The sequence below is a fragment of the Varroa jacobsoni genome, unplaced genomic scaffold (assembly GCF_002532875.2).
Source record: "Varroa jacobsoni isolate VJ856 unplaced genomic scaffold, vjacob_1.0 scaffold_585, whole genome shotgun sequence".
Taxonomy (NCBI): Eukaryota; Metazoa; Arthropoda; class Arachnida; order Mesostigmata; family Varroidae; genus Varroa; species Varroa jacobsoni.
The window spans coordinates 102,773-115,621 of NW_019213487.1; the positions used below are offsets into that span (position 1 = coordinate 102,773).

A 12,849-nucleotide genomic window follows, 5' to 3' on the forward strand; every position below is an offset into this window, starting at 1 on the left:
TACTAAAAATTTACTATCATAAATATCTGGAACGCAAACTTCTCTAAGCTAACATCTATCATACTCCTGTGTTCTGCAAAAACCAAGAACTGAGAAACAAGAACGATTCTAATTAACTGGCAAACACCCGTAGCGCGTTAAGTTTCATGCTCTGCCGTTTGTCCATCTCAATTGATTTGAACAAATTATTTTTTCCTTAAAATTCTGTTCTTTTACATTTTCAATAAGTGTTGAACTATCGGGCTACATGCATTATGTCTGGTTGAAGATCCTCAGGCTACCTTTCATTCTATTTCCAATCAAAGCAGATGTCTAATATGAAAACAAACCAACCAAATATATTATAGCATTGCATTACTAACGACTGCTAAATGTATCAACAATTTGTCTGGTACGTAAGGTTAAACAGTGTTTGCAGGCTCTGTAGCACGATTTCGCCTAACACAGGTCGAACTTATCTAGGAGAATAGAGCACGCCATGTTGATGAGTCTGTTATTAACACTCGCGAAAAACACCAGCATATCAATATAATAGAATATAGAAAACACAGCTTAACTGAGGTGAATTGGTATATATTGGTGAGGGTATTAAGTTCTTATTTTTATAAGACATAAATTATGAATACAGAGGTTATATCAATAGGAAGCGCGTTGAAATCATATTGTAGTGGCCAAATTTTGAAAGAATATATATATTCTTTCAAAATTCAATATATATATATATCAACTCCTAAATGAATGATGTCAAAACAGACGATACGCTGATTTATTGAAATTTCTTAAATGCTCATACAGTAATAGTACAACATAAGCCATAATAGAGCATAAGTGATAGAATTTCAGGCCTGAAGACGATACTGTCGATTCAATCCTTGTCATTAAAAAACATCCGTTATTTAGATCACATATCAACACACCCTTTGATACTAAAGGGTTAAAAAATTTACAAAAAGCTTCTTTGATCGTTGATAGCTTCGAACCATGCTCATAACGCGCTTCGGAACTACTTTGTTCAGCCAAGCATTAAGCGGAAGGACAATGCCTCAAGTTGACATCTAAAGCGATATGGATATACCTATTAAAATAGAGAGGTATAACGAATTTCCACTTTTCAATTCTTTTTTTCAGTCATGACTGAACAGATTCAAATAATTGACGGTCTAGATATCGTCGACTTCATATAGTCTGTATAATGTTCGTCTTATACGGCAGCTACAATAATCAGTATATTCATCTGATGATGTCTTATCAAGGTAATATTTATATTATTTGATGTGTGGGGTCATCAATGTAAATCAAAGCCTAGTTACGGACGAAGGTCCTAAACAAAATATCTATTCGAGATTTATTAAAATGTAAGATTTTTATTCCTAAAAAGAACTGGCTGAAAAGTTAGAAAATATATAAGGCCCTTACGCCATCAGGCAAATAGGCATATAAAAGGTCCAAGTAATACACAGGGCACCGCGACCACCGTTTTGTTAGTCGAACAAAACGAAATTGGTCGGCCTCGTCTCTTAGTTCGTATAAACTTCCTTACTTCTACATAATACGGTAAAGTTCATATCAAACTCCATCATGCTTTTCCCGAGAACAAACCTCTTCTCTTAAAGCTAATCATCGTTACCGTCACGTCTAATTACCAGCGGACGCTGCTTGGCCCTCTGATATAAACTGCATTCCAATTTAAGTTAAAATATCTCTGTGCTGTCGCACTGAAAAATAGAATGAGCGGAAGATCCTGCTACGGAATAGACACGTACTATTTACAACTTATTTTATATACAATTTTGGTACGCCAGACGCTGTGCACTTATTGCCCTTCCTAACCACATGTAGCGCAACGTCTCTGGCTGTTCTGTGTCACAGACGTATTTTATGAATGCTTAATACAGAAGAGTTTTTGTTAAATTTGCGATAAGCACTCGTTTTCCTGGTGAAAGCATCACAAATGACTAGTTTTCGTTAGTTACCATTATTACACATTATTCCACTAAATTTGATTCTTTCCTTAAAACATGTAGCTTGCAGCTCTAAAAGTTTGGTTACCGTTTTTTTTTTGGACTCCTTTCGGGGTTATCTCCAGGGGTGTCCCATCTTTTTCAAAGAAACGACCTCGCATTGTATTTTTTCTCCGAAGTTACCTAGCCGTGCATCATGAGCATTTTTTGGAAGGCCAGATTAATCCAAAGTGCGTTCTGCAACAGATGCCTCTGGAACTTCCAGGGTTGTAAAAACATTTCCAAATGTTTTTAAGCTTTTAATTTCCGGTATGCTGTGCGTGCCGATGTCAATAGTGGACTCGGTGTTGTCCATAATGGAAGCAATTACGTCTACAGAGCCGCTGGACCTTTGTAATGGAATATCATCCCTGATATTATTGTCCACCTAAAGGCAAATAGATAAAAGCATGGGAAGATGCAATTCGTTATTTTAGGTCATACTATCGATTTTCTGAGCGTGTTCACATCTCAATATGATACAATTCTGAGCCAGGCAGTGTAATTTAAGTTAGACTCTTTCAAATGGTTTCCTTTCAGCGTCGCTGAAACACTTTTATGACTCTCCAAGACTGTTGCCGTGGGGTTATCTGGAACATAAGGCTTCATTGGCCTTTATTCGGGAGGGGTGTCCTTGAATGGGAAAAACCGACACCCGTTTTATTTGTCGTTATTTCAGGTGTGAAAAAGTCGCCGTGTGACGAGTCAATATCCATATGCAGTTCGCATAGAGATTATTTTCCGCTATTAATGGCTTAGTGCGACTCTCTTTACGTGTTCCTATCATAAGCGTCACGCCCCTCCCGGGTCATTACAACCGAGACAAACGTGGCGCCTATCCCGGCTGGAGAGACCCGAAACTTTTTGACCTTGATGGAAAACACATAAGATGTACTGAAAATACTGTTTCCCTTCGCCAGCTGCTGAGAAATTACCAAACGAAAACGTATGATACCCTAGTCTAAACATGTTTCTATTGAAAACATGTTTCTAACAAAAACGTAGCAGGTTAATCGAAATAAACCGATCTTTGAATTTTACAAAAAGTATTGCAATCGTTCGCTCAACTGAAAAATATATGATTTAAAGTGACTTTGTATACAAAGCAACGACACATTTGAGTATGTAGTAACTTTTTTTGTGCAATTAAACAGTCGAACCTGCGCCGTCATCGCAGAATCGCCATTAAGCTCTTTCTGCACGCGAATCATGCACGGACATAAATCTTGGCAACAGCTTCCCTTGATAGAAAGGCCTTCTGAAATAAAATAGGAAAGTATAGTACTAGTTAAGTGTTTACTAATGTCGCTTTCACATTACTGCTGGTGTAATAGAAAATGAATAACAATTGATAACGTCTAGCGATTGGAAATGCACCAGCAGAACTATTCACAGGAAGTACCCTGTGGACACATCTGGTATTATTTCTTTTGACCTCAAGCCTGAAATAATTGTTAGATCCGATCTAGACTTAGCTAGCAGACGAACAGTTGCTCTGGGTCTGTTTCCCTTATTTTCTCAATTAGCAGTATCAAAGTACTTTAGAATAAAAGTACTGTAGAGGTGTGATCGGAAACAACTTGCGTTAACCGGTCCACTCATGTTAAGTTGGCGGCTATGGGTAAGTTTAACTCGACTGCAATTCCGTTTCCATTTCGCTAGATCATGCTCTCGTAAGCGTTCCTGACACGATCCTATACGTTGCGACCTATGTCCAATGATCAGCCAAACAAACGTTTAATATTTGCTCTTGGCCCTATGTATTGATGACAATCCCGCAGTGTTCACATAAGCATCTGTCTTCAGCGCTGCGGCATGATTGATGAAATTTCTATCGGGGCTCGTATCGGGTTTTTTTTTTTTTTGCTTGTAAAATTTGCATCAAAACCAAGCGAGCGGAATAGTCAAGCAGGAGAGGTCAGTTGGATGGACTGAAATATCTCGATATTATAGTCAGTCAGCTTTTTACGATCAACGTAATTCTTCTTGTATTATGTAATCAATAGTACTTGCGTAAAATTAGTGCCTTTTTTTGTTTTCCAACTGCTGTCACTGTTATCTGATATGGCTGACTGTAAATGTACAGTGGCATGATCTGCGAAGGGCTGAAGCTTATTTTGTTGTGGATGACGATTTTGCAGTAAGTAAATGTAATGCAACGATCTGAATAATATGCGGAAGATTCGTTTGTGTTCTTCAGCTGTTTTTTTTTTCTTCCTTTGCAAAAGAAGTAGCACGTTTTATCAAAGTAATTATTGTTACAATGGCAGACTTGATTACTGAGCCTTTTCCGGCTAGCGCTTACCCACTGTGGGAGTAGACGTGCTGGCTAGCACAACGCTGAGAATCGCCAAAGCTGACCGTATCGTGATAGACATTTTCACAATGATTGGCTATCAAATAGCAATTATTTAACAAACTACACATTAAAGAATTGTTTTTAGTCTTGTTTGACCACAGCGAATCAATGTTATTAACCATAAACTACGACAGTCTCCAATATGAACTCCAAAACACTTAATGATTGCCAGACATAACTTCAAACGTTTAGTAGATCACTACGATAAGCCAGCCTTTAGTCAGGCAATTGCTAGTCGGATCTCATCGGGCGGGCCAATTATACCAGTCAGTAAGATAGCCGCAGTGGAGACGGCAACGTTCGGGAGTCAGGTGAGAAGGCCATTAATATGTCAACATAGCGACGAACCTGTCATCTTCATCTGAAGCTCTCGAACAGCAAGAAGGGACCGATGCCCGTTCATACAACTGACTACATTACATAACCGACGACACAATAAAAACTGATTGTACCAGTACATTTACTTGCTGTTAGATAGACGTATTGAATATCTAGCAATAGCTTTAACAGAACGACGCCCCCATCATGAGCCTCACCATCATTCATATTGTAATTAAATACAATTACTAATTACCTTTGTTACGATATAACGTTCAATTGTATAATGGACTGTAAGTGGAAATAGGATGTCTAATACGTGGGATCAGCCATTAGCAGATTGAGTATTGCATCTACTATGCATGAGTCACACTACTGACGTCCGAGCAAGAGACGCACAGGATAAACTTACGACTTGCGGAAGCGATGTTATTGTCGTTTGCTCATATGACCGTGTCATAGACAACAGCTTGAATGATCACGGTGGACATCCCGCAGAGGCGTGATTACGTTGAACTGTAGCCATCATAGCAGCCGATCAGAAGAGCTCTGATACACTCCGAAGGCGAAAATAAAAGAGGTAGACAAAGTGCGACTAGTGTCGATATCGATCTAGCAGTTGGCGCGTGTAGGTCCGTTCCGCCTGAACGATTTTGGCGAACTCCTGAATCTACGCACAACGATAGGACGTCGGACGTTGAGATAGGTTACTGCTAAAATGATCAGCGATAGTGATAAAGCAACAGGACGCCGGATAAGGCGTCATCGAGCATTGGTGTCAGGAAATGAAGTCGCTGAAAGTAAAACTAGCTGCAGGCGTCTCGCGACGACACCGTACAATTACGATGGCGTTAATAAAGGATGACTCTATCTAAGCAGATGTCAATGAAACAGTGTGAACGTTCTATTTGATCGGATATTCATACAACCGCATCGCATTACGTCACTAGTTGACACTCATCCGAAACGTTTTGCTAAGCATTTTGTTCGAACATTAGCAGCAATTTATAGGATTTAATTTGTATTGAAAAAGTTTTTAAGAGCTGAAGGAGTCCTCGTTTAGGAGATTAATCGGCGCACATGCGGATGCTCCCTGCAATGATACTCATATGCAGCTTTGACAAGGGACGGTTCTGTCTGGCTTTATAAAATCCGCCATTACTTCAAACAATAGAAAAAAGTGCATATATTCGTAAAAACCGCAGGACAGTCACCTGACGTCCTATCCTTTGTACCGTCCCTAGGAAGATTATAGTAAAAGGAGCCATTTGGTCTGTTATACATTCAGAATCTGCTTGCTCCAAAATAGCGCAAATTTACATAGAAACCATTTGTAGACACCGTTTGTACGTGAGTCAAAACAGGACAACAATAATAATAAAGTTTCTACACTAATGGATTTACCCTTTTTACTGGTTTCAATGCGACGAAAACGCAATTCAACTTTTTCTACTAAGAGGTGCTATATTTAGGCTAATAGCGGATTCATTTGCAAATTATCATCTAACTAGATCACCAGAAAACTCTTAAATAGATTCTCCCGAAAACAACGCGTATCTAATAATGCAGATATTAGTATGCCATTGTAAGAAATCACCATCTTGATACTTAAAATATATTGGAAAAAGTAAGTAAACACTGTGCAATAGGAAACTATTCGAACAAGGCTGTAGGAATACGGTCTAAATTCAAATAACGGGTAACATCTTAGGTTGTTTATTCGTTTCGTGTTGTTTGTGTCACAGCTTTTCATAATCAGATCCTTGAAGGTCAGACTTCGAACCAATTGAAAGTGAATTATGTTCAAACAATAACTTATAGTGAGTTATTGCAACGTTGCTAGTAATTGCATTTGCTCAATATTCTACAATATAATTTACTTTGTCATAAAAGATAGATAACATTTGCGCATTTGTAAAAACATAAGTACTCTACTGTTGCGCACATACGTTTGTAGAAATTTCAATAATTTATGAAGTTCTCTACCGAATCATAAAAATCATTACGCCTTTTCGATCCAAAAATTATAAAAAAAAGGCTAACGGGACTTTGGTAGCGAATGCTAACTACGAAAACCCGCAAGATTAGATATCAAAGCTAGAGTCACAGAAAAAGTCTTGTTGATGCCGCTCGGTGAATAACGGTCAAGAATACATAGGTATATAATAATTGGCATCCAATTATTGTTACCAAAACACACGGCCACGCAACGTTACTCGTTTCTGCAACGTATCAGCAGTGGTCATGGCATTAGCAAAAACTGCCCCTGATTATTTTCCATTCTCTGTTGCCGCCGGTGGGTCGGCCAGAATAAATGCATAAAACTCGTTCTCCGTGTTAGCCCAGATGATTTTCTCAAAATCAGAAGCGGTCTGTTTATCGAAGAAAAAATCATAATCAGATGATCGTGGGATTTTTCGTGGGAACAGCACAAATTTCTGTGTACACAAAAAAGACGACTTCGCTATCCGTCTAGGCTAACTGTGATCCATTCCCCAGCCACTACAGAATGGTACGTATGGCGGACCACAACGATAATTGGCTCTACGGTACTCGCCAACGGACAGATTGACTTGAATTTAGGGTCTAACGGCGATGAGGAGCTCCCTTAGTTGGGGAATACGGGTGAGACAAGAGCTGTCCTGCTAACATGCTCGTTGAAATCAATGTGAGGAAAACCAGTAAAAATTTTACAGGCGCACGACTCAGTGTGTGATTGGTACGAGCCACAACATGACATGCTATCGGTAAGTGGGTGCACTGCAGCATGATACCAGAAAAGGGCACCCAGCTTTAGCCAAAAAATACTCACGACAAAGACTCCTCCGTTTTCGGTACCCTGCGCGGAACTGCTTGTTGGTAAACTAGCTTACTGTTTCCCATAGGGTGGCTTTCCATGGCCACCAAGGTTGACCGAAATGACTATATTAGCGGCTCATGTGCGCCGAAGTATTATTGTACATATTGGTTGTTCGATTATCAAAGAAAGTCTCTACCTAAGACACGTCACAGCATCATTATGAAGGTTCGATACTTCTGTGCTCATATGTCTCAGAGAGTACCGTCTAAGGCTACTCGAGAATATAGATATTCAACTTGTGAGCCGGTTGTTTAGAGGCGCATTAGCAGAGCACGCAGTACGATGTTGCCTAGGATTAATGTTTACGTTGACACCTTCGATGAAGATGCACGTCGCCCGTGATGATCGCTAATAAGAGAACTGAGATTTAATGTAGACGAGAAACAACTTCTAATAATTACATCCGTACTTAAATTATTCAGAATTTAAAATAGGAGGCGAGTTTTCATTAAGGCCGACTTGCAATGTTTTTGTTTAGAAATGTTGTTTGTCTATGCTATCAAATGCACACCCATAATATTTTACTGGATGATCAACGGAGTCCGGTGAAAAAATTCACTGCCTCCTTGCTTTTGTTTCTGCTCCTTTTTTTATCGGAATTAACCACAAAAAAAACGTGCGTAATTCTGATTCTTGCAGGCCTTCGTTGCATGCGCCACTATCCTGTTACTCTGCTTAGGTTCTGTCAAAGCCGGCGGAGGACAATCGAACTCATTGCGAAAGCAAGACGTAAGTTAGAATATGTTTGCTAATAGCTTTCTTGGCTTACTTTTTCACAATCATTAATAAGGATACGTTAACCTGATATGATAAAGTTATAGCAGTATCATCTATGCTCAATTAAATGAGTAAATTTCAAGAAGGAGACTAAAATTCGAGGCGCCATTACCGATCGACACGCAAAATAATGACCTTAAATGCTTTCCTCTAAAATAACCTAACTCGACGAGTTATTAAAAAATAATGCTTCATATCTTTAATGAATATTGATTACATCTATAACAAATCAATATCAGCCTCGAAAATGGGGCCTTCGTTTAGTGAGTAAACAAATAAGTATACTTTAGACAAAAAACAACCCAATTGGACGGCCATGACGGCGATTCGTAAAAAGTGTGATAATAAAAAGTCGAACTGAATTCCCAGGACTATGGAAATTATGCTTTTTCGTACGACATTGCTGATAAGCATGGGGCTGTTAACGGAAGAAAAGAATATGGCGGCCCTCACGGCGTTTCCGGTTCATACTACATCGGTGATATTGATGGACGTCATAGAACAGTGCATTATGTCGCCGACAAAATCGGATTCCGCGCGCAAATTAAAACCAATGAACCTGGAACTAAGGTTTGTCTAAACTGAGCGATGCGAAGTCCTGGCTAGATTATCGTACCGGACTCGGTAGACGAATCCTACAACCGTCAATTCTGTCGGTTGATTTTTTTTCGATATATAACAAAATATCATACATGAACTTGCCCACCTAAACTCCAAACGTACATAAGGTCAGAAGCATCTTTTCCCTACGCCATTACCTATTTTTAGGTAAATCGGTTGGTAAAAAATTCTAATTTGAACTTTGTATTATTATTATTATTGCTGCATAATTATGATTTATCAATGGGAGATAGTTGACTTACATTTAGGCTTATATTTGGCACGTCCTTTAATTTGGCAACAATAATTAGAAATGCGGATGTGCAAGCTAATCTAACAACATAGGTTTTTCATTTGAAAGTAATTATTAGTACTGACCCTATCTAATCCTGTTGGAGATAAAAAGCCGAACTTGTATACTCTTGCATACGCCAACATTCGAAGTTTCCGCTGTAACGTACCTATACTATTTGCCACCTGTTTCAGACATCGTATGCCGCAAGTGCTGCTTATGCATCTGCAAACGGCAACACAGCGCTCGCTGGGGGCTATTACGCGGGCCTTATCAGTTACAAGCATGGATCCACGGGGTATAACCATGGAGGCTATGGACATGCTGTCTCTTACGGGACTTATGGTGCTGCAGGCCCTGTGTTCGACGGCCACGGCGGATTTGGTCACGGGATGGTGGGATATGAACATTCTATCGCCCACGGGCACCACGGCGGTTCCATTAGAATACACGGAGGTTCTGGGCCTTTTTATAGATAAACCTGCAGAAAGATTGGGTTAAGCTCTTCGAACCGAGTGACACCATAGAATTGACTTATTCTACTCTGAAGTATTTTACTGTTTCCTTTAATTTACATTTTGCGTACTAGAAATGTCCTTTTCGTACCCTCTAACGCATGCTTCGCTGTATATCCCTTTGTTCTCAGGTTTTTGAAAAATATTTATATTCAGTATTTATCTTTATTTATTTAGACCAAATATAGCCAATAATATATACTACCTAAGAGGTATCATTAGGACAAATTAAACTTTCACTTTTTAAAATGAACTGCTATTTAGTCTTAAACCATATTGATTCTTAGCTATTCACAATAGAGATAAAACCCAACGTTTGTTTGTTACGTAAAGTGTTTTCGTTTGCAAATCTAGCCTTTCTATTGAAAATAGCCTATACAACTCGCCCCTAGATTCAACATATACATATATATTCTTACGTAATTTATAACATAATGTACTCTCTGAGTTTGTCTACCTACAAATAACTAAAATTCAATGCCTATCTGAAGCACGAGAAGAAGTTCTACTTGTTCAGTGTTTAATTGAGTGCTATGGCAACGCTCCAAAAGGGATTTAACATAATAATCAAAATGATGACAATCTTTATCGCTGTCATTCTTTATCTAAATGTCGTGTTGGCTTAGAATGGGGTCAACAAAGTGTTTTTGTGGCACCTCACAAAGCCACCATTACGACTTAAAACTACCGCCTGTTGGACGTCAGGTACGTTGGGTACTACAGCTAGGTCTATTTCGTGGATATTAGGCCGATTAGTAGGTAATCAAACGGACAGATAGAACACGAGTTCAGAAAGAGCTGTGAATTTATTCTTCTACTGAATGTTCGTGCTTCACGACATTCATCTGAAACGGTAACTGGCTCGTACCATAAATAAGTATGTTACACTTAGTACTTCCGCTAAGCATTGTTTCAAACGGCTGCTTCCGCAATATAAAACAAAGTCCAGACCCGTTTTTGAACTAAGAACACTTCCAGTATCCATAAGTGTAGTGGGCAAAAAATTATTACTGCATCATCATAGAAACTTTTTGTTGTTAGGGCCATACCGTAATGGTCAAATTATAAAATCAGGTACGTCCAAGATCTCGAGTTTCTTGTCTGAGGCACAACTAACTCTTTGCCCAGTAGGCTCAAGCAGGCAGGACAAATTAGCAACAAAATGGATATCGAAGTGTTTCGATGAATTATAACGTTTTGTGGGAGCAAACTAGGTTCTAGATTTTCTGGCGCTACTAGATGCCTTAATACCAACGTAGTGTGCCTGCTAACCTTAAAGACACGTGGTAATCTGCGTTCGAATCCGGGGATAGGCAAACGTTTCTTACTGGGACCCACCGGTCTAATGCCGGACGTAAAACTCGAAATTTTTAGGTGCCCCAATATGTCTCTGCATTGGGGGATCAAATATTGGCTTCATGCTTCTCCGTCGTCAATTTCAAGATTTAAGTTTTTCATTTTCAGCAGCCCTACAAATTACATTCCAATCGGTCTGGTTTAAATCTATCTAAGTACGATACAGAATAACGGAATAAAGATGCGTGCAACATATATCATTTATTTATTGTACTTATTTTTGTGTAGAAAAGATGTATCCACTTCAACAGCAGTTTTCCCTAAAATTCTAAGTATACTTGTCTTCATAAAAATTAGATGTTAAGATATAGTGTTACTCACAGACGTATGGCTAATGCACATAACGTGGTAAAAAAAAACTAAAATGTTTGTTGAAAGTTGAATATGTGTAGGAACTTTGCTTGCTTGCTGCAGCAGTTAGGAGTAACTTTTTTTTTCTTTAAAGATTTAAACACGTTTCATATCGCCAGAATGATCTCGGCGATCCTTACCTCGAATTGTAACTAACCAATCCTACCTTTTAAGGCGATAAATCTTTTTTCTTAAGCTTAACATAAGCTTTACCCGATCTAGTATATTCAATGTATTCACATTTCTAGAGGCTCACCTTAGTTTCACAGTTGCTTACTGATGGTTCGGTTAGCTGGCTATAATAAAAATATACGACGAATATTCTTAGATCTAAGATGTAACAATGAAATTATGTCCTTTGTTCATTAAGAAATATCGATGATCGGCTGTAATTAACATCGTATATTAAACAGGACATAACTAACTTCAAACAATTAGTTAATTATTAAAAAAGAAATTAACGGTAAATATAGATGAAATTTCAATTAATCGCTGCTTCATTAAATCTATCTATGTTGGTCAAATTTCGAAATTCGTATTAACTATAGATGCAGCAAATGTGCTACTGATGCGTTCTGATAGTGGCTTTGGAGAAGTACTCATTATCAGCAGTGCTCCAATAATTAACCGATAACAGTACATAGTGTAACATTATTCGAGACTATGCATAGAATGCTTTATTTCCACGTTCTGTTCAGGGAAAATGATTAAAACACGCGGGACGTTTGTTATGACGATCTGTGTGTTGTGCATCCCCCTTGGTTCTCTTTACAAAGCAACCCATAAGAATGCAAATTAGAACTATAACTAGTTCTGATATTTGCTAGCCTAGCCATCGTTGCAAAAGCTGAATAAGGCGGTAGAAGTCGACTCGGTACTCGAACACTCAATTGCCCATCGAGGTTACGCTGAATTCCGTAGAGGCCATCATGCTCACTTCTACGGAAAAACAAAAGTTTCTGGCTGTATATGTATGTATATATGTGCTACTACGAACAAATGACAATGAAAAGTAAAATCAATTTCTTCAGTATGTTTTCTATTTTCTTAAGAACGTTTATGAACGTACATACTCCCTATACAGGGCATTTCGAAACGATTACAAATGAAGCGATGAAAGCCTCTAAAACGCTCGTATACGCTTACGCTAAGGATCTGCTGTGATACTGGAAATCAATTTGCTGAGAACTACAAATTTCTCTTATTGAACCTGCCAACATACTAATCGTTAGCGTTAGTATTTCGCGTAACATTGTAAAGTGGCTGATATTGGCCATGTCAATTGTATTGGTATTAATAAAACCTAACACAGCGTAAATTTCGGAAGGAGGTACCTCTAGCTTTGTTAATATTAGTTGGAAATGGCAGGAATAAGTTTCTTTTTCTGCGCAAGTTATCCTATGACATATATGGATGAAGAT

The 12,849-nt window shown here is 38.6% G+C and overlaps 2 protein-coding genes across 4 annotated transcripts; one reads left to right on the forward strand and one right to left on the reverse strand.

Annotated features, from left to right (window-relative positions):
* Positions 1 to 737: 737 nt before the first annotated feature.
* Positions 738 to 4,620, reverse strand: LOC111261672 (uncharacterized). 3 transcript variants are annotated; one of them, XM_022835297.2, is made up of 3 exons: positions 4,310 to 4,620; positions 3,161 to 3,258; positions 738 to 2,388 (listed from the first exon to the last, which is right to left on the reverse strand). In XM_022835297.2, the coding sequence occupies exons 1-3, from the start codon at positions 4,479 to 4,481 to the stop codon at positions 2,182 to 2,184; spliced, it is 477 nt and encodes a 158-aa protein (XP_022691032.1). In that variant the 5' UTR covers positions 4,482 to 4,620; the 3' UTR covers positions 738 to 2,181. The 3 variants fall into 3 exon arrangements, with proteins under 3 accessions (XP_022691032.1, XP_022691034.1, XP_022691033.1); XM_022835299.2 differs by having other exon boundaries at positions 3,161 to 3,255; positions 4,306 to 4,620; XM_022835298.2 differs by having other exon boundaries at positions 4,306 to 4,619.
* A 3,017-nt stretch (positions 4,621 to 7,637) lies between these two features.
* On the forward strand, positions 7,638 to 10,309 carry LOC111261673 (uncharacterized). Its single transcript, XM_022835300.1, has 4 exons — positions 7,638 to 7,702; positions 8,177 to 8,266; positions 8,684 to 8,884; positions 9,401 to 10,309. The coding sequence occupies exons 1-4, from the start codon at positions 7,697 to 7,699 to the stop codon at positions 9,683 to 9,685; spliced, it is 582 nt and encodes a 193-aa protein (XP_022691035.1). The 5' UTR covers positions 7,638 to 7,696; the 3' UTR covers positions 9,686 to 10,309.
* Positions 10,310 to 12,849: the final 2,540 nt, after the last annotated feature.

Excerpts from the sequence above, each read along its gene's own strand:
- LOC111261672 (XM_022835297.2), bottom strand. The coding sequence starts at position 4,481 with ATGGTTAATAACATTGATTCGCTGTGGTCAAACAAGACTAAAAACAAT. Across the intron at positions 3,259-4,309 it reads CCAGCACGTCTACTCCCACA|AAGGCCTTTCTATCAAGGGA; the intron begins GTGGGTAAGCGC and ends ATTTTATTTCAG. Across the intron at positions 2,389-3,160 it reads ATTCTGCGATGACGGCGCAG|GTGGACAATAATATCAGGGA; the intron begins GTTCGACTGTTT and ends ATTTGCCTTTAG.
- LOC111261673 (XM_022835300.1), top strand. Across the intron at positions 8,267-8,683 it reads ACTCATTGCGAAAGCAAGAC|GACTATGGAAATTATGCTTT; the intron begins GTAAGTTAGAAT and ends CTGAATTCCCAG. Across the intron at positions 8,885-9,400 it reads CCAATGAACCTGGAACTAAG|ACATCGTATGCCGCAAGTGC; the intron begins GTTTGTCTAAAC and ends CACCTGTTTCAG.